The following is a 23927-nucleotide window of genomic DNA, read 5'->3' as shown; positions in this document are numbered from 1 at the left end:
TACATTCAACAATTGCCTACATGCTATTAGAATTTGCATACAGAAAACTGCTCTGTATGCTTAGCTTTCAGTAGCTAATTCTGTAATTATCTTGATATACATCACGAACAAAAATCTGAGACAGCCAGAAGCTGAGAGCTCATGCTTTAATCCCCAATAATCATTTTGCCTGTATGTCACTTGTTTTCAAGCCCATGGTCTAGTTCTGAAACAGTAAATTTCAGGAAATTGCCTCATTCACAGGCTGTGTTATCACCTTCGATCCTGATAACAATTTTATGACCCATCAAGTCTTTTGGCTCTTTTTATTCTATAACATTTTCACCAAGGCCCAAGAGGTTTCCTTTCCTCTGGATCAAAAGGATCTGTTTCTATAATCTATTCCTTACTCAGTTGATTAAAGATAGGAACAAGCACATATTCGCTCCTTAGCACAGTCAATTGGAAATCAGAAGTGTTGAAAAAAGCGGTTTTCCCTCTGATAGAGTTCATTTGTCTTCCTAGTTGAGTAACTTCTGTCCAGAAGTACAGACAGATGCTTCTTTGGGAAGAACCAGCTTGTACTGGGTGATATCACCCAGTACATTGCTCCTACAAGAGGCGAAACCACTTCCTGAACTCAAAACACTAACATGGAAGGAAAGAAACAACTCACACACATACAGATATAAACAGCTGAAGTACTACAGCGATCTGCTAAGGCTACCGCTTATTTGGAAGTGCTATAATCAATCTGATACAGCCTACTTTCCCCACAAACACCATCACAGGCAAAGACCAAGGAGAATTCTTCTCCTCAGACTGGCTTCTAAAACTGCTTTCACCTATATGACACATTTAAGTTATTGTTGTTTTTCTTTCCAGTATCGAGATGTTGAGAATCTGATCTACCTCCCAGAGCAGGACTCCAGCCCAGCAGCCACCCTCCTCGTTTTAGTTTCGGGAAGGAGAACAGGTGTAATTGCAAACTCTTGTAATTGGAAACCAAGAGATCTACCCACCAAGGACAAACACCACTAAGCTGTTAATAGCTTTTCCCTTTTGTTAAGATTCAAAAGCAAGTTTGTTACAGGCACTAAGCTGCCAATATTGAAAAAAAGTAGCAATTATTTGCAAATACTCTCTGCCACTGGATTTTACCTACTGCAAGGATTAGAAACAAGAGTTTCAGGAGCTGTTACTCCTTTTCACCACTGAAGACAGTTAAAAGTTTGCAATAAATTGTCATTCTTCTAGACAAAAGAACAAACAGGCAGGATGTTTCCAGAGCACTGAGATCAGGTCTCACCTCCAGGAGAGACAATGGCTGCACAAGGAGAAAACCCATGTGTTTCTGATTTTTTCTACTTACAAGTCAACTCATGCAGGACTTTAGCAGGAACAAAGACAACATTCTTTGCCACCCCTTCTCTAGTGGCAAGGGGATATTATCTGCATCCCCCTCCCACCTCCCACCCTGTTTCTAAAACTTCTTGTAAATTAAGATGCTGTATCTTTCCTTGTTACACTCAGTTAAGTAGTTCTGCATATAGCAACTTCTCCCAAGCCATTTAATAGAGCAGTCTTATCAGCAATAGCCAGCTTTGGCTTTGTAAGGAGAATAATCAGGTTATATTCACTTAATTCAAATGCATCCACTTTAATTTGAAGAACACTGACTTGATAAATATGTGTGAGTGTAAAAATGTTTCACAAAACACAACTGTGTTCATGGATCTGTGTATTATATTATTTTTCATGTATTTAACTGCTCAGAAGTACTCTAGATAGTAACGCGCTTTTAAAAAAATACCAACACATTTCCTCTACACAAAAAAAGGAACCAGATCAGTGCTTGGGCAGGCAAAATTTGTCCAAGTAAAGGTCACATAGGCAATACTTCTTCTGTAAATAATGAATTCACACCTTAATCACTCTATATTCTGCAACTAAGTGCTCAGATAAGTGCTCCCACCACAGAGACCATTGTACCACAAGTTCATTTTGCATCTTCCTGCCTTCAACCACACAGCACAAGGACTAGGACTGAACCAACCACTGGGAATTTGAGCAAGATCAAACACTTAGAGATCTGTGCTGCACTGCTTTTCTGTCTTCCCCCCCCCTCCCCCCCCCCCCCCCCCATCTTTTGAAGAGGAGCAGGAACTTTAACTGACCTGAAATGTACTTACAGTCCTTCCTGAACACAGCTTCAAACAGCAATGCCAGCTTCCAGGCTCTGATAGAATGACAAGAAGCTACAAACAAAAACTCCTTTGTACCAAAAACATAGCAACAAAATTTCAAGAGCAAGAGCAGATGTTATTCTTGTCCCCTGTGCCTAGATCACAAACTGATTAACCATTTTACTCTGTTTTTTAAAAAGGGAGGAAAGGCATGCTTCTTCTCACTGAAGTAGCAGCTGCAGCATCCCTAAAAAATAGCCCCAGGATTTCATTTCTCTACAAAGATCATAATTTCATTTAATTTTGTAAGAGTACCCACTCAAAACCTTGGTTTTTTCATACAAGAACACTTTTCTGTTGAACCAAATCTATATCAAATATCAGGAAACAGCACCACACACTGACAATAACATCAGGAAGTAATTAACAAACACTGACTGACCCTATTTTCATAGGGCCCTTACACTTCCAAAACTGAAGGCAAGATTCTTTCTAGTTTGCTGAAATTCAGACCACAAAAGAACAGCTGAGAGTGGCAGAAAATAATACAATACTATAACTTTTTCAGCACCTCCAGAGCACTATATCATGTGCTGTGTGTCTTTAATTATTTCCCAGGAGTCCATTAGCAGGTTTAGAATTTTATTTAGGTATATTTTTACTCAATTTAAAGATCTTACTACCCAAGATTTAACCAAGTCAGATCACAGTTCTGAGTTTATACATGTCAGTATATATCACTTTACTTACAAGTACGATAAAGACTAAATAACTTAGGTTTAACAAGCTGACAGTAAGACTGAAGTTGCTCCAAACAACAGACCCCATATACAGCAACACAGCTGGTGACAGCTTACTTTCACTTTTCAATGTTTTGTTTTGATTTTACTTCTGCAACTAATACAGAGCTGAGAAGTATTTCAGGTTTCACACACACACAACCACAGGTCTTTTGCTTTCAATAGTTCACCTGCAATTTCTATTTGATTCTCATATTATCATCCACAGAAAACTAATTACATAGCAACATACACCTGACATTGTTCTAAAGATTTGACCTGTTACCTTTGCTTTGTTATTAAAAAAAATATCATAATAATGTTTTCATTACCTGCAAAATGTATACATATGCATACATTAAAATGTATTAAATTTTAAAGCAATATAAGCAGAATTTACCATGGTCCTGTCACAATAATCTTCCTACTAGGTTTCATGATACCATTAAACCTCTTTGGCACAAAATAAAACATCAGGTCTATGGGCGGACATTCCTCATTGTCCTGCTATTCCCAAGGTGATCTGATCTGCCACACAGCTAAAATCTCTTCTTTGGGAGACCTTTGCAGATGGCAAGAGCAAGACGGCATCAGAGATGATGATCTCCCACTGTTGTAGGGTACCAGGCTCCCTGATGTGTGGGTAGTCACCTTTTTCACCCACCCCTCTCCCAGGATGCCAACTCACAGTGACCCTAAAACCACAGCAAAGCTCCTTTCCCTCAGCCCTTCATTGGAGAGAGGAGGGCATTGCTACCCAAGTAAATACAAAAGGAGAAATACGCTTGACTCTAGTAGCCCATCATCTGGCCTCCACTTGGCATACAGATGCCAACTGCTTCAGAGAAAAGAGGAGGGGAGCAGCTAGATGAAGACAGAGACACTGCAGTAGGGCTGAGTTACAGAAAGGAGGACACCTGGCTGGGCACTGAACTCAACACAGGGCACAGGAACCATCCAGTTGCACAAAGCACCTACAATTGCAATTCTTCCAGCACACTGGTCAACTGCTCACCACTCTGCAAACTCTTCCAATTTGAACTCCAAGTCTGATTACCTCTGCCTTTGCTAACTGCCCTCTGGAGGGGCTAACTAGGTCAGTACCGAGGTCCCTATGCTCACACAAACACACACAGATGGTGGCAGGTTGCAGGCAGACTCAGATTCGCCACAGGAGTTACCCCAGGAGCACTTAATGGGAAGTGTATCACTTAACACATACTCTATTTGCATTAACCCATTAGCTTAACAGAGAAATTGTTGTCAGCATTATGCAGTTCCCTAACTAGCAGGGATTATCCCAGTACATCATGACAGTATCCCCAGCGGTATCATAATTCTTTGACCACACTGCATTATTAATGACACCTGTCAGTATTTTGATAATGAAATTGAATAACAGCATAAGCAACAGGACAATGAAACATTCACTATGTCATAATCACAAGTCCTAAGAGAAAATACATATTGGTACCCCCAGCTGCTCAAGAAAAACATAACTTCATACAAAGTCATATTTAAAAAAAAAAACAAACAAAACTGAAGCATGCCACATTTCTGCATGTGGAAGTCTTAAAAATAATTTGTATTTAACTTCACTAATCTTTTGCCATTTTCTCCCTATTTGCTGTGGATTTCTGCAATATCTGAAAGCACTGTAGCTTTCCAGACTCCCATTATAAGAAAAAATTGACAAGTTTACTTACGCATTAGGTTGTAAATGTGCTTTTCTGCAACATGTTCCGTAAACAGCTTTATAAGGTCATCTTTTAAGTCTCTGTTAAGCTTGGTTTCTATGTAAAATTTATTCTGGAAAATAAGACAGAAGGTTTCAAGTTTGTTTTTTGTAATAGCAAATAAAGCAAACTTACTTTTTTCCTGAATAAAAATAGTTCAAAATTTACAGGTCAAATATTCTAGAGCTTTAAAAGTGCCTCCTTGGTGACTGCATTTATACTAAATAGAACATTCCTGTACAATAAAAAACCATGTATTTAAAATTAAGAACACATGTGGTACTACTGGTAACAAACCCACTTACATATAGGTGTTTGGTTGGGTGTTGTTTTTTTTTTACTTTATATCTACAGATACATCTCCATATCAATCCAGACTGCTGAGTTTGTAGAAAAAACACTTCATTTTAGAACTAACACCAAATAAATGCTCTAACACCAAAGTAGGGCTGGACATCATGTTTGCAACAAAAGAAAACATTTTTACTAATGTCTAAAAGTGATTAAGCCATTAAAATAAAGACAAATCATCAGTACAACTATACACTTCTGTGGTTCATCATGGACAATCTCAAGAGGGTAACTACTCAGAACTAATGAACAGTGGAAGTGACATATACAAATCTACAGAAAAACTGAACTGTATTAAGATCTGCAGGATTCAATTATCTTGACCCACTCAGCATTAATAATAAATTCACCTCTTCAGCCCTTAAAGGAAATTCTATTCATGAGTTCCTTGAGGGCCTCTATACCCAACGTACTACTTGGTGTTATTTCTCAGTTTCCAGCCTGCAATTAGTAGCAAGATTTCTTGTCTGTATTTTATTCATAGGTGAGCTTTAAAAGCTGTAAAAAAATAATTCTTTCAAAATAAATCTCTTATCATTTTACAGCACTAACATGCAAGTAGAACAACTGAATTCATCTGGACAACTTGTGTAGAAGAGGTAACCAGATATTGCAGAGACTGTAATAGAAAATAAACTTAATCAAGAAATAAAGACCTGGAATGCTTATCTAAAAGATTTACTAGAGGAATGGATATCTTAAGGGAGAAAGGTTTTTCCACACACTAAATCAAGTTCTTCTATTCATTAAAGCATTTAATATCATTGGAACAAACCCTTAGAACACTATTAGAGCTATCTTTACATTTTTTGTGTGAAACCCATTCTCTTGGCCATTACCAAAACTACACATACCATAATAAACCGTCCATGCAGAAACCACTTGAATTTTCAAGGCAAGCAGTTATTTACTATTAATCACAAATGAAGGCAATTTGAGGGCTGAATACATGCCCCTACTGAAGTTTAGATTTGTTGCAGTGATAGACAACAATCTCAAAAAGATATTTTTTAAAAATTGAGTAACTTCCTACTGCTGGTTCCCTCCCTGAAGCTATCCTACCTGCAGAGGTTTTATAAAGGGCTGTTACTCAGTTGCTTCCCCCTCACCTAGGCCTGTTCTTTGAAGAGACTGAGGGAAAGGCTCCATAGACATAATAACCTGTCTCATAAGAAACAGACTAACTTCACTTGTAATATTTCTGATCAATGCTGAATCTCAATTGCAACAGAAACTCACAGCAACTGAAGATACACATCTCCTAGGAAGTGTTGAGCAACACACCACACTACCTCCTTCATCTGACCTAACTTCCTGAACCACTTCCACATTGAGCTTCCTCACCACATTCTACCACACAGCCACTGGTGCGACACACTGGAGAGACCAGAACATCACAGCACAAGCCTACCGACCCGAGTCAAACCTGACAATGTCAAACTACTGATTCTGCTGATCCTTATGAGTTGACAGATGAGATGCACCCAGCTAAGGAAATAGCTTACTCTGTTCCTTTCCCAGTCTCAAAAGCTTCTTGCATTAAAAGCAGTTGGCAACCTACAAACTGTGACGCTTCCTTTTGTTGAAGGGTTGGAAAGCTTATACCTTAAGTTTCATAGCAAGAAAAACAACAAAAAAACCCCAACAGCAGTTTCAAGCAGAAGAGTTACAACACAATGCTTTCACATAGAACAACTGTAAAATACTTTCACATCTGCTCACTTGGAAACACCTTTTGAAAAAGATGTTACACTTGCATGAATTTAAATAGACAATGAAAAATGATCTAACCAAGTACTTAATTTCCAGTCCACAGTGCTGAAAGGAGGTAGCAGAATAACTATCACCTTTCTCATTCTTGTTAGTGGAAAACCAGGAAGATTTTCTGTATAAGATGTCACTACCTAGGCTGTACCAGTATTTATTGAGAAGTGTGTCAAGTCACCTAAAGGTCTAAATGACAGGTAAAAAGATAAGCAGATATAAATAACTGAGAAAGTCAGATATGATATAAGCATTTCTTCTACAAAACACTGTATCAGTAAAGCAATCTGGCAAACGTTAAGAGACGTATTTGTGTTAATACCATTAAGAGGAGATCAATAAATACTAGAAACAGAAAAAACAGTGTATGAGTGCTTATCATCTCATCCACATATAACTATATATATACATATATACACACACACTTACACTTATGTATACAGACACACACAAAATGCCCTCTAGCTCATAAGCAACAAAGTGCAATACCACCTAGTAGGAACAGTAATATTTTAGAGGCAATATGAGTTTTAATCATTCATATGTGCAGCATACTGTGATATGTACAACCTGTAAGCATCCAGAATAGCCTCACTTAGATTACAAAGCAAAGTTATTCCTTAGGAATTATGCTTAGGAATGAAACACTATGTGCTAAGCTGACTTCTAGTTTAATTTGCTTTATCTTCCCAGAACTTTTGAAGGAGTTCAAACGCACAGAACTTTGGAGGGATAAAAGCATTTTGGGTCTCCATGCTTTCTTGAGAAGTCCACTGTAGCAGCATAAGACCGAAAAAATCCATCATCATGTGATAAAGAAAACCACTAATGCTCCTAACAAAAAAAGGAAAAACTCCCCTGATTGCAAAGTCAGCCCTCTCAAACATCACTCAGGATAAGCTCTGAAACAAACCTTGGTCACCATACACAAGCAAGTTAAGAAAACATCTTTCCTGTATTCCCACCATTCACATACAAGAACATTATTTGGTATCTATCAGGAAAAACAAAAAGTGTTGCTGTTGATACCAAAACACACAGGACTAAGCCCAAGGCAAAAATACTGTACCTTTTCTGGCCACCAAAGGCCAAAACCCAAGATTCCAGTTGTACAAAAAAAACCCCCACAAACAACCTTGAGCTTTTCCTCAGCATCACAGAATTAAAAAAAATAATATTTAAATGTATATTAAAAGTTTTCCTAAGCAGTGATACAATTACCCTTTCAGAACAAAGTTTATCACTGCAACTCAACTGCCCAAAGCAATCACATCACTACCAAAAAAGGAAAGCCCTGCCACCTCTGCTAAAAAGGCAGAGCTCAACAACTTAGTCCTCTTCACTTAAAAATACACTGAAAGTATGTATTAAAGTAACTGCAAAACTTTAATTTATACTGTAATTAGGCTTTCACTTCTTGCAATTGTTTTTTAATTGTATTTTCTTGTCTAAATAAAGGAAGCCACTGCTGCTGCATGAGAGAAAACTTGATTAGAACCTACAATGTAAAATTGCAGGAGTAGCTGTACATAAAAGTACTTGCAAATGCATACAGAGAAAAATGAGGCAAACATTTTTCATTCTGACTTCTCTAGAGATATTTTCCACATTATGCACAGCACTGGTTAATAAATTATTTCAGAGAAAAAGTATGAGACTTAATTTGACATTAGTCTTCAAAGCCAGCTATATAGCTGAGCCAAATCAGCTCCTCTTGCTGCCAAACGCAACGCTAACACCTAGGTCACTAAACTCTACACAAAAGCAGGCTTATAATAAAGATGGGGGCAGACTTTTTAGCAGGGCTTGTAGCAATAAGACAAGGGGTAATGGTTTTAAACTATGAAAAGGTAGATTCAGACTAGATATAAGGAAGAAATTTTTCACTATGAGGGTGGCGATACACGCACAGGTTGCGCAGAGGCAGTAGATGCCCTATCCCTGGACACATTCAGGGTCAGGCTGGATGGGGCTTCAAGCAACCTGATCTGGTTGAAGATGTCCCTGCACACTGCAGGGGGGTTGGACTGGATGTCCTTTAAAGGTCCCTTCCAACCCAAGCCATTCTGTGATTCTGTAACTCTCAGGTCTAACTTGAGTTGTCATTTAAATGAGAAAGTGTTTGTAGGAACAGAGTTTTACTGTCTGAAGAAATCACTAGTCATGCTTTAAAGAAGCTTCTCCTTTAAAACTGCAAGAGTACTTTGACTTCTCTTTGTCCTCAAATATAAAAAAATTACTAACTACTCATTTTACAGGTTTATTACTCATTAACCATTTTTAATATGTTCAGATATCAGACTCAAATTCTAAATAAGAAACCACAGGATACACAGCACTCCTCCTCTGAAGATACAAACACCGCATCGCAACTGTGTACAACACAAGCTATCAAAATCTATTTGGCAATTAATTATACCTTGTCTGGTCATATAGACAAGGCCTATAATGATTAAACCTGTCTGTCTATATGCTCTTCATGAACATTTTTTCAATCTTAGTTACTACAGTCTTAATTGTTAAGGACAGATTTTGACTTCTGTGATGGAAGAACCTCAGTGACAGAAATGAGCATAAATGAGCATTCAATAAGTACACACCTGACCAGCTTATCTCCATTTGTAAATGGCTATTAAACTATGAGACTGCTTAAACACCTGTCTGCAATAAACAAGTTAAGCACACATAGGTGAAAAAAATGGCTAACATTAAAAATATCTGAATGCAACAGGGGGAAAAACTCCCTTTCTAGTTTTTCCCCAGCACTTCACAACAGGAACAGGTGATAAATAAATAACAAAACCAAATCATCACTAGGAACACATCCTTCAGCTATTAAGTGAAGCTATAGCAACTGAACTTCACTCTGTATTAACTAGACAAAAGAGCACATTAGAAGACACCCAGTTCAAGAAGAAAATTAGTCCTTTAATGCAACAAATCTGTGTGGTAACTCTATGCTGAAAGACTGTGGCAAGTTACTCCGTTTCAGACACATTCTCTGAAATGTAGGAGACCCTTCTAAAAGATACTGCTTCCCAAACTCTGGGAAGCTACCACTGAGAATAATTTTGAAGAGGTCAAGATTTATTCACTCTAAATCAGTTTAATACTTTTTTCTTGAAAAAAATAAAAACATTTCTTGCCCAACACATAGACACTTTGGGTTTTATTTCTAAGTGATGCCAACGCAAGGATGGTTTCTGGGAGAAGGATAAATTCAAGCTTAAGTTATTCATTACCATAAAAAAACCCAACAAACACCCAACAAAAGTCTTGACATTTTGACAAAAATTTTTCATTTCTTCAGAGGTACAGAACACTTCATAAATTACAAAATCAGCATGACATACGCTTATAGCCAATAGTTTTGGAAACTCTGCAAGTATGCCTGACAGTGCTATGAACACGTTTGTCTTCATCCAGTCAATGCTCAATCATGTGACACAGACATTTCCAAGAGACATTTCTTTGTCTTGTCTGAATCTGTGCAATTTAAAAGCAAGAAACAATCATCTTTGCAACCTGCCCAAACTGCCAAGTCAACATATAACAAGCCAATAATTATCACTGTTCAAAAAAGATATAAATAATAACCTATTTGGGACAGCTTTTTTCCAATCAAAACAAAAAACATCCATCCACCCCCACCCCCACCCCCCATTGCCAGGAAAGAAATGTCAGGGCAGAAACCAACTGCAAAATTCTACATTTAAAAGCACAGCTTCCTCTCCCTCTCCCCACACTACTTGGTTAGTACTGTTATGCAGGTAGCAAAGCAAAGCATGACTCATAAGTTCCACAAATTAAAAATCATTACAGCAGCGTTTTATTCTTTTCACTTTCAGTCAGAATCTTGTGTATGGACATTATTTGAAAAGAATATTCTAAAACTTACCATATATATGAAAAGAGGCACAATGCTCTGCAATGCTCCCATATACTGTCCAAGGGCTATGTTAAATCTTTCAATATAGAGATCTGGAGGGCTGGCCTGTAAGAAACCGTAAAAGTCAGGTTGTAATTTGAACAAGAGAAAGATCTGGAACAGTATGGGCTATGCTTTCATAGCAAACTCAAAAAACTACCAAGTATTTGAAACACTAAATTTGAAACACAAAGCAAGCCACACACCATTCCAGAGTTTCTGCTATAAGTCCCTCCAGCAAAAACAGTTTTTCTTCAATAACTGGTTTTTGCCTAGAACCATGTCAATGCCCATTCAATAAGAAATACAGTATGACTGTAACAAACTAGCATTTAGCATATGCAAATAAAAACACATATTAAAGACCAAACCTTTGTTTTTGAAGAATTATCTACACCTAGAATCCGTAACCAAATTCCAGCAAGTGCTGCGATGTGTGCTCTGACCCCCCTGCAGGGTTTTACTCCAAGGCAGCAGGGTGGCATTAAGCTGCTGCTTTGCAGGAGCTAGCAAGTGGCACATTCTCCAGCTCCAGGGAATGTTCTCCATCACAGAAAACATTTTAAAATTTTTGCTGGGTGACCTAAGGCAAGGCAAGTACTCAGGGTGTTGAGTTGGAGGGACTGTGAAGCAGTGTTTGCAGATAGTGCCCCACATCTGGCGTCCTGCACTCCAGATCAGGCCCACGAAAATCTACGGCAGTGCTCCGACACACAGCATTACCCTGTAGCCCCTACACAAAACCTGAGTGTGCCAGCTTGCTTTATGATGGACCCTGCAGAGCCCACAGTGACAGCGCTTCTGTGTTCTGTGTACAATACCATCTTTCCCAGAGAAGGAAATAAGGCAGCTAAAAAGATCTGCTCTGCAGCAAGCTAAGTTAAATTTAGAAAGTGACCAGAAAAATGGGAAGCACTAACCATTGTTTCTTTTATAAATATTTATTTGGAGGGATGCAGGGGAGCTGCGTTAAGGCATTCAGGAGTGCACTTACACGCCCAGGGATGGAAGTGTAGCTGGGGTAACATACTCCTTCACCATCCCACCTCCATCCCAGCTTACCCATGTGCTCTGGCTCTGGCCCAACTCCTGCTTTCCCTACCATGGTCTCTTCAGAGGGAGGCGAGTAGCTGACTGAGTTTCTACTGTTCATATACATGTGCACACCTGCACACACCCAAGGACAAGTGTTGCTTGCTAACAAGATGCAAAACTCCTCTTCCCTTGCACTATTTTCCTCTCTGACTGCACCAAGCCAGAAGAGGATGGAGAATGCAGCAGCGACTGGGACCCTGCAAGAAAAAAAGCTCAAAGATTTTTCTAAAGCCAGAGCGTGTGTGGCATGAGAAATGCTCAAAGCTAGCTGCACCTCAACCACCTTACTGGAACGTAAAGCTCTTATCTCTACAAAGCAGATTTTTCAGCCTTTGTAGGGACATTCACCAGGGGCCCTAAGAGAACAGTTAAAATTTACGTTGACTTCTTGCTCTACTAATATTCTAAATTTATAGAAGTTTGGGGTTTTTTTCTTTAAACTAGCTTCTTTTGCTTCCCTCCTTAATATGCTTAATGAACATGTGGATAATTTTCACAGCAAACACCGATACAGAGCAGACATTTCAAAAAAGGAAAGCAAAACTGGCAAAGGAATAAAGACTGTTATTCCATATGTGGTTGCCAAATGTTATATATGGTTATTCCTCATTTTGATCTTAAGTTTTTAATCTTATTGCAGATGCAGTTCTCAGGGGTGGCCAAACAAATTTTAGTTCAAAATGCCAACAATGTATAAAAGTGGCTATGAACTCAAAGGACTCCCTTTCATATATAGTTACATATATAAATTTTTGCAAATAAGATGCAATGAAATCTGCATTTCTAAGCAGTGTGTATTCCTGCTTCGCTCATTTTCAACCTCAACTTTAAATATGGTTATACCCTTTGATTTGAAAACACTTGGTATACAGTTTCTAAGATTAAAGAAAAAGGAAAATTCTGCTTCAAAGAACATGTCAGACAAAAGGAGACCATAGCCTGACACAGGGCACCACTCTTCTCTCACTGACAATTTGCACTTTTCATTAAAAAAGAAACCAAAAACAACAAACAAAACACAAAACACAAATAAAAAAACCACCACAACAAAAACCCAGAGACAGTTGTCTGGACAATGTGTGATTTAATTCCATGAACCGGCACTAGGCAATAGTGTACAGCCAGTCTGCCAGTGTTTACAGGGGTATTAAGGACTGCTATCTTTTTCCTCCACTGAAAGTAACTGCTAGCTCACCTCACAAAGCCTAAGTCATATTGAGAGATGTTTTAAGAGGGAAGAACAACTGCACACTCATCTATCTCCCAACAACAACCTCAAGAGCTGTTTAATAGAAGGATATCTGGAAGCTGTTAACCACCAGCACTTTGCAACCAAGTGGAAAACAACTGCTATAGATAAAGACAAAAAAGCTAAGAACAGTTCTGACAGCTTCAGGGGAAGGAACCACGAGTGTCAGGCAAATATCAGGCCTTGGTCTTAACCCCTGGAACGCAAAATCATAGTGTTACCTGCTTTATCTGCATGAGATGTTACCTTCCAGTTTTATTCTCATGGCATTTCATGTCAAGCCTCAACAGTCAAGACACTTAACAGGAAAGCACATATTACCTGATTCTGCTTGTTTCCAAATAATAAAAAAAAACCCCGAAATAAACCCCCACACACATTTCACAATCAAACACTATCCTCAATTATTGCTTGTAAACTAGCAAAAAAAACCCAACAAAAACCCAGGCCAAGGAGAAATCAATAACAGTATTTTCACAGCTCATCTATGAATTATCATAATCTGTGTGGGGAAAACAGAACCATCTGTCTTCTGTTCATTATGGTGTTACTGTATGGTTGCTCAAAACTGCTAGACTGAAGTCAATGACTTGTTTAAGCATAGGAACTTTCTCCACATCTCTACGTGCACATTAATGAGGCAGTAACTGGAGTGGGACTAGTTTTATATAAACTACATGAAGTTTATAAACCAAAAAGCAGTGCGTAGCACCAAATTAATGAATAAGTAGATGTTGCTAAGATTTTTCTATTAAGAGGCTATCATTAGATTAGAACTTGCATTTATATATTAGCTATAACTGAAAAAATCTTAGAGAAAATAAACTGCTTAGGCTGACATTTTTCGCTCTTGGTCCTGGTCCAGAAAAGATAACACATACGTTCAGCTTTTTTAATTACAGAAGGAGGAGTGGAATTAAGCATGACATTTACTTCTTACAACCCCTCAGAAAATATTAAGTCTTTAAATCCACTCCTATCATACCTGAGGGATGATTTACAGAAGCTATTCAAAGAAACAAAAATATATTGCTAGCCTAAGGTCTTCCAGGAAGGAAGAGGCTCCTTCATTCATTCACTTCCCTATCCTGAATCCTATCAAACTGTCAATTCACACTGGGCTTGCTGTTTTGGGGGTTTTCTTAAGACACTCTGTATGGGGAGACATCGCTCCTCTCCTCTATTTGCACTCATCTACCACTCACAGGGTTAAGAACAGCTGTCTAGTAGCAACTATATATAGTGCCTCTGTCCACTGGATGTTTTGGTCAGGTTTCTCAAATCGTGATGCCATGATGCAGTTGCATTTGTTCAACGTCTTCAGGCTTGCTTTTGAGCCAACTACTTCTTAGCATAAAATACTACGGCTGCTGTTAAAGACATCATTTAACCTCCTTACACACCATAGTGGACGTCTCAGCACCAAGAGACATGAGAAGTAACAAGAAAACACATTTGAGAAAGGATGACATGTAAGACAGACATCTTCAAACAAAGCAAGCTATTAGAGACCCAATTACCCTTCCCTTATTTGAAATCTAATATCTAGGCATTCCAAAGAATTTGTGGGCAAGAAACTGTACACATGAAAAAGATGTGGGTTTTTTTAGTTTGAAAATTGTTCTTTAACTAAACATAGGAACAAAACCAGAAGGCATGCTGCTGGCTCAAGACAACTCAGAAATGGCTCACAAGAAAGAAACAGTGACAACAGCTCTTTGCTTGAGGAACACAAAGTTAATCTGTTTCTGAATAGTCGTCTGGCACAATCAGCAATATATTCAGTAAAGCTTACATTCCTACGTTGAATGGGCAGTTCCATTTTCCTGGGAACATGCTCACTGCCAAAATGCCAGCATACATGCTGCAGCATCTCTCCCACGCCTGCCAAGTGAAAAGGGAGAATGGCTATGACTATACAAATTAACCTGCTATTCATGCAAGTGGTCTGAATCTTTTAAACCAGTTTTTGTTCTTTTCAAGAAAATGTAATTTGTTTACTTTGCCTTGCAGACAATATATGTGATGCCCAGGTCTACCTCACTAGACAAGAGTACTATTAAAACCTTTTACAAAAGCCAGACATCAAGCCAAAATACAATTCATTTAAAGACTGACTGTGTCTTCCTATTCAAGTCTGCACTCAAAACTGTTCAAAGCTGTACATCATCGTTATGCACCCTCATATAATTGTCTTAGAGCAGGGTAGCAGACATAGGACATGTTTCCATTTCTATTCTTTATGTCTGTAAAACGAGATGACATTTTATCTAAGGACCATCAAATCGTCCTAATTCCATCTAGTAAAAACATACTAATTTGTGCCATATTTACTTAAACCTTTCCATAATTGTATAAGGGCCTGCAGCACCCAGTGTAGTGTGGCAAGGAACTCAAAATGACTGCAGGAATACAATCTTTTTCAAAAAGTTGCAGACAAGGATACTTTTTTCAGGTTAGCTTGCTCATGACAATGCCATTTTTAATGGCAATTCTGGCAACATGGTGACCTCTACCTCAAAGCAAAAGCCACCTTTTTGACATCCACACACGAAGATGCACACATTTCTAACACTTCTGGTTTCTGCCATCTCAGTTCTAATACTGATCATTCACTTGTTCTCATGCAATTCAGTGCGTTTCACAGCAGTAAAGGCTTGTTTCACACACAGTGAAGCAATGTTCACCTAGCAAAACTGATAGATAAATGCCTGTGGCACTGGATGTCTGGTGGTTGTGTTCTTTGGTTTGGGTTTTTTTTCCCCCTTTTAAGTATTATGGACCTGATAAATGGCTAGTCTGAGTCTCCTCTTTAAAAAACAGACTGCTGATATTAACAGATTATTCAGTTAACCCAAATGGACTTTAAGAAACACTAGGGTTTTAACATGTTTAGTAAGAAAAGAGTTAGGAAATGCAAGTTCTCAATTTCCATTTTCCACCTCTATTTCTGAGGTTTTCTACAGGCAGAACAGAGGAAGCGGATTTGTTTTCTGCATAAGTGTTTGAGAAACTACTGCAACTATGGAAATTATTCCAGCAAATCAACTAATTTCAAATTAACAAGAGCTAATTTGAGTGTTATTTCTATGCTACAAATGATGAGACATGAATCGTGAAGGCGGCTCGCTATTTCTCATTTCGCTAGTGAATCAGACAATGTGCATACAAACAGTGTAATAAGAATGGGCTTCTTCATAAATATATTACTAAAGTCAAACTCATAACTTCATTAGCAATCTAACTTACTAAGTTTACACAAAAACGAGCCACAGATGATGTCATCAAAAGCTCTGTTTTACAGACTGGCATAACTGTTCAATTACAATACAGCACTATATAAAGGTCATGTGTACCTTGGAAGGAAAGCAAAATATATCTGCAAAACCATCTGGGGTAAAATTACCCTGAAGTATAAATATCAAGAACTGCTATGAGGTGGTACCCAGCACGTAACTCTGCCCACAATTAGGTCAGTTTTACTAGTCCCTCCAAGCACTACTTGGGATGCATTTTTTACCACCCTGACCATATGCAAAGCCTACAAGGTAAACATGACAAGCCACTTAGGCTTCATGCTTTTACTCCTGCAATCAGGAGAAAAGCTGGAAGTTACACAGTGTTTCTAAAAGACAAATAATTAAGTTCAGATGAGGTTCTGAAGTTTGGAGTAAGGCATCTGTATTTTATCAGATTAGTGTTTCAGAAAGAGTTGGGTCAGGAATCACAGGCTCTTCACCACTGGATGGCAAAACTCCATATAATCCCAAAGGACAAGTAGAAGGTAAACGTGAGACAGAAACAAAGAAAGGAAAAGGCAAGAAAAGAACAAATTGTCCACAACAGATACTGCTGACATTTTTAAGAACAGATGGCAACAGATAACTGACATGATACAAGGCACTCAGTTCCCAGAGATCTGGCAGCCCTCAAAATAGCAGAACAGCTTTTACAGTAACCTGATTCCAATGCATATTCTTCCAAGGAAACAATGAGTGAGAAGGTATTTTCATACACTGTACTGACTGGTTCGAGAAACTGTAAGGATTAACAGAAGGCAAGAAAACTTTCTGGCACTGCACAGCAAGGACCCTAAATCTGCAGGTCCTGGTGACCACCAGCAGTCATACATATTATCTACAACACCAGCGGCTGCTCAGTTCAGTCATGTTCTTTATAAAAAAAAAAAAACAAAAACCATTGTTCATAATAAAAAAGAAACACCAAACACACACAAGCAGAAAACAATAGATCCTTTTTTCTCTTTTCTCTAAATTAAAAGAGGGTATAACACAACTGCTTTTCAGCTCTCAGTCATTTCCTAAAGGAAATATTGATATTATTCTAACTAAAATGAAAATATTCCACTGTACTTCCACCAAGAAAAAATATATATCTACTTTTGTTACGGGCCATCTCAACGCCTCCGTGCATTTTGATTGTCAGTGCTTGAAGTACTTTCAATTGTCTTTTGCTGAAGAGATATGTAACAGGCAGGGTACTTGATTTTAAATTACTTCATCAGAGTGCATAAGAATAAGCGAAGCCAGAAACACTAGTGCCTAATGCAAATATAATTTTATTCATTCTAAGAAGAGATGCATTTCATTTGAAAGCATATGTCTGTGTATCCACCCTACCTCATACATCTGAATGATTCAGCACTTACCCACAAAAACAGCTGTCATTATTTTAAACCACAACATAATGGGCTATGTCCATCACTAATAAAATGTTTCCAAATAAAACATCTCGGAAAAAAAATCATCTGTATACTACAGGCTTCACAGACCCCAAGACAACAGGAAACATGTTCATTTGTGCTTTCTGCAGCCATCCTTTTTTTTTTTTTAAAAAAAAAAAGCACACAAAATCCAAAATTCTGATCAGCTCAAGAACTGTGGAAATTTAATTCTCAATTAGTGGAAGCTCCACATGGCAAAACTCAACCTTATTAATGCAAAGAAGCTGGTCAGACATCAATTGCAAGAAAGGAAGGCAGCCTTTGCTCAGAGTCTCTCCGTAACTCAAACTGCATGAAGAGAGCATCATTTATGTACACACATAGTAAGGAGGGAGTCAGAAAATCTTGGGATATAGGAGTACCCATAAAGAGCTGATGGTCTGATGACAAGCAGTTCATCCCAACTAAACATACTATTTATTACTCAGCAGGCAACATTCACTGCTTTTCACCCAATGTTTAACAAGCAGAGAATACTTCAGCACACCCACGTTTTCATAATGCCTCTGTCACCACTGAAAGTTATTTTTTTGTGGTGACAATCCGTGAAGCAGACTTTCAGGAATATATGTGGCAACAAACAAATGCCACACAAGGTGTCTTGCAGTGTGGAAGAACGAAAGTCACACAGGGGATGACCAGGGAGTGTGTGCATGTCCCTGTATGACCATGGGGCTCCAGTGGCAGTGCCTGCGACACCCAGCTCAGGACACTGAGCACCCCCCACTCAGCTGACTTCAGCTGAGGCCAGCTGGCCAGGCAAGTGGGGGGGGGGTGGTGGGGTGGGTGGTGGTAAATACATAAAAATATAGATGTCGACAGTTACTGCAGTGAACGCCACGCAGAAAGAAGACAAATCCAAAATGGCCACGACCATGCAAGAGCAAGTCGGACCAGCTCCCTGAGATGCTCCCACTTTTACAATTTGGTATCTGACAGTTTTACTGCTTTTGCTGTTGATGAGTGTTCTTGTAGGAAGCAGCTTGCTCTGGCATGTTAGTTACATGCGCAGATATTCTGCAATTCACTTGCCATTACACTGTTGCACTTCTATGCAAAGAAGTTGCATGGCTTGTCCAGAATAAGACATTACATTTACCTGCAATTTCAGTTTTCATGATCATCTGCTTTCTCACACAAACTAACATTCCTGCTTATATTGGGCTACATTTGCATCTCCGCATGTAAAAAGAAGATTACTTTGCACCAAGTCACACCTTGCCAATTAAGCAGAACTTTGCAATTAGATTAAATATTGTTGGCAGATGGAATGAGCTTATGTCAGAGAAAGCAAAACACCACATTGTGCATTTTGAGGATTCACATATATATAGTGGGGGTTTTTTATTGTTTGCCTGTGTGAACCAGAAATTCCCAAGTGACCAACATTTACAAAATAATTTGTTGTTGTTGCTACACTAAAGATCTAGCACCACATTTTCAATGTAAAACCCAAGTGACTGACACCGAAATGTATTAAAATCACAGAAGTATCAGGACAATAAAATATATTGTAGTCAAGTAATTTCTTAAGGGTAAATTTCACAGCTAAAACAGTTTCTTTACAGAACAATTTTTGAAGGCACATGAGCTTTTCTTCCAGCAGCTCAAAAAGATGGATTTTACCATCCAAATCCAAAGTCACACTTGCATCAGACAAAACTCACGTAATACACTCAAAGATGATATCATGTTATGTTACAGTTCTCTTGCCACAAGGTGTGTCTAACCTATGTAAAAAAACTTTTGCAAGACAAAGATTACATTAAATAGGTGTCTTAATTATTCTTGCAACAGCTGATATTCAGAAGGCAGCCTTCTTTTTAGGCAGAAGCACTGAATGCATGTATGTGCTAAAGCAAATTTTAAAAGCAGCTGCCTCAGTCAGTTTTGGAACTTTAAAGGAAACGCCAAGGTCTGCCACAGAGTAAAGAATTTGGGGTATTCCCAAATTCAAAGCAAAGCAATGCAGTACACTACCATGGGATGCATCAGAAGAACTGGCCAAACCTGTACAGCTGCAATGATTCGTAGCTCTCACAAGCAGAAGGAAAATGTACAAGCTGCACGAGCTCAGCAGACCAAGGGTAGGCTTTATTTTAAATACTACATCCATCTACGCTAACCGATTTTTACAGAACAGCGAGGCCATCATTCCATGAAGAATAAAGAAATTGTAAAAGAGAAAAGAAGCAAAGAACCTAGCTCAAGACAACCCAGATATTTTATAGTCAAAGACTGCCCCAAAGACCGTGCTCGTTAAATGCAGGGTGGTTATTTGTCTTCCTAAGGAAAGCAACAAGTGAAAGGGAGTGAAATGACAAGGACAGAGTGATCACAGTGCTATATATTTTGATGGGAATGCACATTTAGCCAGAAGTACCTGATGCAGTTGAAAGTAGTAAGACTGCTTTTGACTGACAGAAATTAGTTATCAATTGTTAGAAGCACTGAAGGAGCTGCTGTAGTTTAGGGTTCCTTTGTATTTGGCATTCTCTACTTGATGCATTGCACGTCAGTACAGAACTCAAACATCAGTTACAGAAATGACAAAAGCTGTAGGGAAATAGAACAGTGTTGCTGCTACAGCAACGACAATTTCAAGAACATGTCTGGAGATTCTAGCCGAGAAGGAATTTTCAACAAGGAACACATATGAAAACAAACATGGATGCACAAATAAGATGCAGAGAAGGATAGGGATATACAAATTGTATTAGGACTGCTGTAAACCACTGACATCTAGAGATAGGCAAGAAAAATGCAGAATAAAATGTAGCAGAAAACTTACATATGCAATAATTCCTAATTTATATTTCACAATTCATATTTACTTCACTTCAGTTTTTTCCTTTAGATTTTCCCTTTCACACTACTTGTGGTGCACAAGGACCGTAAGCAGTTTATATAGACTAACATAGCAATGGCAGACATCTATGGCATGTGCTCAGATTGACTGAAGCATTTACATCCTAGATTACACTGTATATTTCCCATTCTCTAGTCTTTGATTCTATATTACTTATTCAAGTTTAGCCACTGCTTTCCAGATCTCTAAGGCTAGTCAGTGCCATGCACCTGGATCTAGTAGTTGGTATTCTGACAGCCAGTTAGTGAATGAAGTAGCCCACAATTTAGTGAACTAGCATAAATCAGTCTTAAATGGCAATCCCCTCCATGGGCCACCTACATGCTGCTCTGATATAATCACAGATCCCAGGAAAGACAGAATTAGATTGTGCAGCTTCTTACCTGCAGCTCCTTTGAGACTCTCTCTAAGTGGTTAGTTATCTTTTTTATTAGGTCACTATACATCTGTTCCGAATGCTGCTGGCATACACACTTATACACACAACTGCAGAAACAAATATAGGAACAAACAATGAACTTACAACAGTTTGCAATGAAGAGTAACAGACTTAAAATTATTTTGTTCAAGTCTCAATTTAGAGGACAGAGTTAACTGAATGATTGCTGAACTTTTAAATACAGCCCTAAGCTTGGAATGAGTTCCAGCAGACTCTTAAGTGTCCCCTGGAAGCCCCAGTGTGTCCGTTCCATTCCCCCTCCCCAATCTCACTTTAGCTAATAGTGCACTTCAGAACAGCCAGGATAATTCTGTCAACAGCACACTCCTAATTCTGGCTTTTGCCTCTCCCATATGAACGAAGTCTCCATTAAAATAAGCATGTTTATTGCATATTCTAGGGTAAAACTCTTATTAAAAAAAAGGGCAACACTGACAAAGAGTCATAGAAGTTGTACCAAAATTGTGCTAGGGTTTTAAAAAGAAATGACAAAAGTGCTAAAATTACAGACCCAAGCATGTTACTCCATCCTTTGTTACTTAAATTCTAAGAAAACCATACATTGTAATAATAAACAGACACAGAGAAAGAGCAACAAAACTTTAACTGTACATTCCATAGCTTGGCTGTGTTAACCCTGGTCTTCAGTGTTACCTTTGTTTTTTAAGAACATTTTATTGCTCTCATACTGCAACATAACATATCTGCAAAATAAGGCTACGTATTGAAAACATATTTACAACAGTTGTAAAACAAAAGACATTTATTACTTTCAGCAAGTAGTTACATTAAGGCACTCATCACCATCAGGAGTAACACCAACATTATCTATACCAAGCAGCTTTTACTTCTCTTGAGCACTTCAATTCTTTGAAGCCAGCACTTTGAAAGCTAGCTGCCAAAAGTCAAGAGGCACAAAGAAGACTTCACCCGTTATCTTGTGCAAGCCAAACCCCCTTCCCACGTGTCTGTTCTGCTCCCCTCTCCCATGATCTCTCTGTACAGAGTGCTATGACAGCAAATAACTTAAGAGCAGAGACTGCTCCTTAGGACACATGCAAACAATTTCCAGCAAGGTTCAGATCCCAGACTTGGATTCTGCAGGTTTTTAATAGCACCAAAAGCCTAAAGCTATGGTAGAGCAACACTGTGTCTCTGCAGGGGAATGAGCCATTCCAATTCTCTACTGAGAAGGTGGCACGATGACAAACTGCAGATGGGATTAAAACAACCATAGACTATGGGCTATTGGAATTTTCAAATGCAAGTGAGAGCTTAGGCACTAACTCCAAGCCTTCAGGGGCCAAGACAGTGCTCTCACTCAATAACTGCCACTCTCAGTCTTCTGGAGGAAGGTTTTAGAGGGGAATTATCAGTAACTTTCAGAAGTTTGTGTTTATTCCCTTTGAAAACTTCAAAAGTTCCAAAAATACAGCATTCATCCCTACACAAGGTCTACTCATTTGGCAAACCATGCCATTTCTTTAAAACCAAAAGAAAACCCCACACCTCTCCCACTATTATATTTTTTAAATAATTTAGTATCTGTAGTTTGATATTCTTTAAAATAACAGTCAAAGTCATCCTGCTTTTTTTTTTACATGAAGTCTACCAATACCAGATCCTATTCTGGAACAAGCAAGTGCAAAGGACATTTTGGTATGATGCAGTACACAGAAAAATATCAATTTAATTTGGATCAAAGATAGAAACACTGACAAGAAAAGGCAGACTGATTTTTGTGGTATTTTACAAACCAGCCAGCTAAGTGACAACAGCAAATGGCCATGTTTGTTTGCTCTGTAACTAACCAGTGCACAGCCACTTCCACAAGCTGAGCACTTCATTTGCAACAACGTAATCAAAATGAATTTTAAAGTACTTCTGCTTAGTTTTACCTATAATACTACTATACCTACTTCTGCAACTTGTTCTCTAGTCAAACACCAGTCTCTGTATGTATGCGCAGAGTGTATTTACATTTTATCTGAACACTGCTGTTTAGAGGTTCCTTCCCCATTTTCAGATCCTGTTTTCAGTTCCTGATTACAGGCTGTTTCTGTGAATCATCCTTGCCCTGCTATTACCCCAAAGAAGTCACCAGTTTGTTAGTCCTCTAGCATAACCAAACACCTTGGGAAAAGGAAGAGCCAAGCAGAGCATTAGAAGGTAAGCATTTAGTAAAAGCGATGCAGATCTGAGATCTGTAAGGTGTCTTGAAGAACACTGATCTAACTGCACTGTACCTGGGAGGCAGTTGTAAAAGTTGCCACAAGCATAACCTAGCTGTTCGTATTTTCCTCATCTCGAAGTTTCCTTCAAATCTCTCTGTCAATATATTTAACCCTTTTAATAGGAGGGCACTATGCGCAGGCAAGCTTTGGACTCAAAATGAAAACAGTCACTAATCACACCAACACCTTATGGGTAAACTGATCTGTAGGAAGTACTTGCATACACACCTTCGAAGCTATCTCCTAGCTTTCACTGCTGCGGAGTAGACACCTACAGTTATCACTGATCATGACAAACATAATAGTTTGGGTATCTCATAACATATTTTGAGTTTACATTATGGAAACCTTGATTCCTTTAGTCAGCACAAGGACGATCAAAAACACCACTGTATTTGCAGCTCAGTTTCACTGTAAAAAAAAAATATATGAGATATGTAGCTGTTCAAAACATTTAAAAAAACCACCCTGTTTTTCAGACTAAAGACTTAGCCTAGGGAAGCAGAAAGGATCTAAACCCCAGTTCTGCTACAGACTTTCCATAATACTCCAAGCAAGCATCCTCATTAACTTC

The 23927-nt window shown here is 38.5% G+C and overlaps 1 protein-coding gene across 4 annotated transcripts in view; it reads right to left on the bottom strand.

Annotated features, from left to right (window-relative positions):
- CACUL1 (CDK2 associated cullin domain 1) overlaps nt 1–23927 on the bottom strand; it is a 55815-nt gene that overhangs the window by 22936 nt on the left and 8952 nt on the right. The window contains exons 3-6 of one of the 4 annotated variants that reach the window (XM_056351641.1): nt 21064–21166; nt 10694–10789; nt 4651–4753; nt 2157–2237 (exon numbers count right to left, since the gene is read on the bottom strand). In XM_056351641.1, the coding sequence (XP_056207616.1) occupies nt 2157–2237; nt 4651–4753; nt 10694–10789; nt 21064–21166 (383 nt within the window). The remainder of the gene's footprint in view (nt 1–2156; nt 2238–4650; nt 4754–10693; nt 10790–21063; nt 21167–23927) is intronic. The other 3 variants (XM_056351643.1, XM_056351642.1, XM_056351645.1) reach the window with 3 other exon arrangements.

This window comes from Falco biarmicus, chromosome 9 (assembly GCF_023638135.1).
Source record: "Falco biarmicus isolate bFalBia1 chromosome 9, bFalBia1.pri, whole genome shotgun sequence".
NCBI classification, from domain to species: domain Eukaryota; kingdom Metazoa; phylum Chordata; class Aves; order Falconiformes; family Falconidae; genus Falco; species Falco biarmicus.
This window is presented reverse-complemented; position numbering and strand designations above follow the sequence as displayed.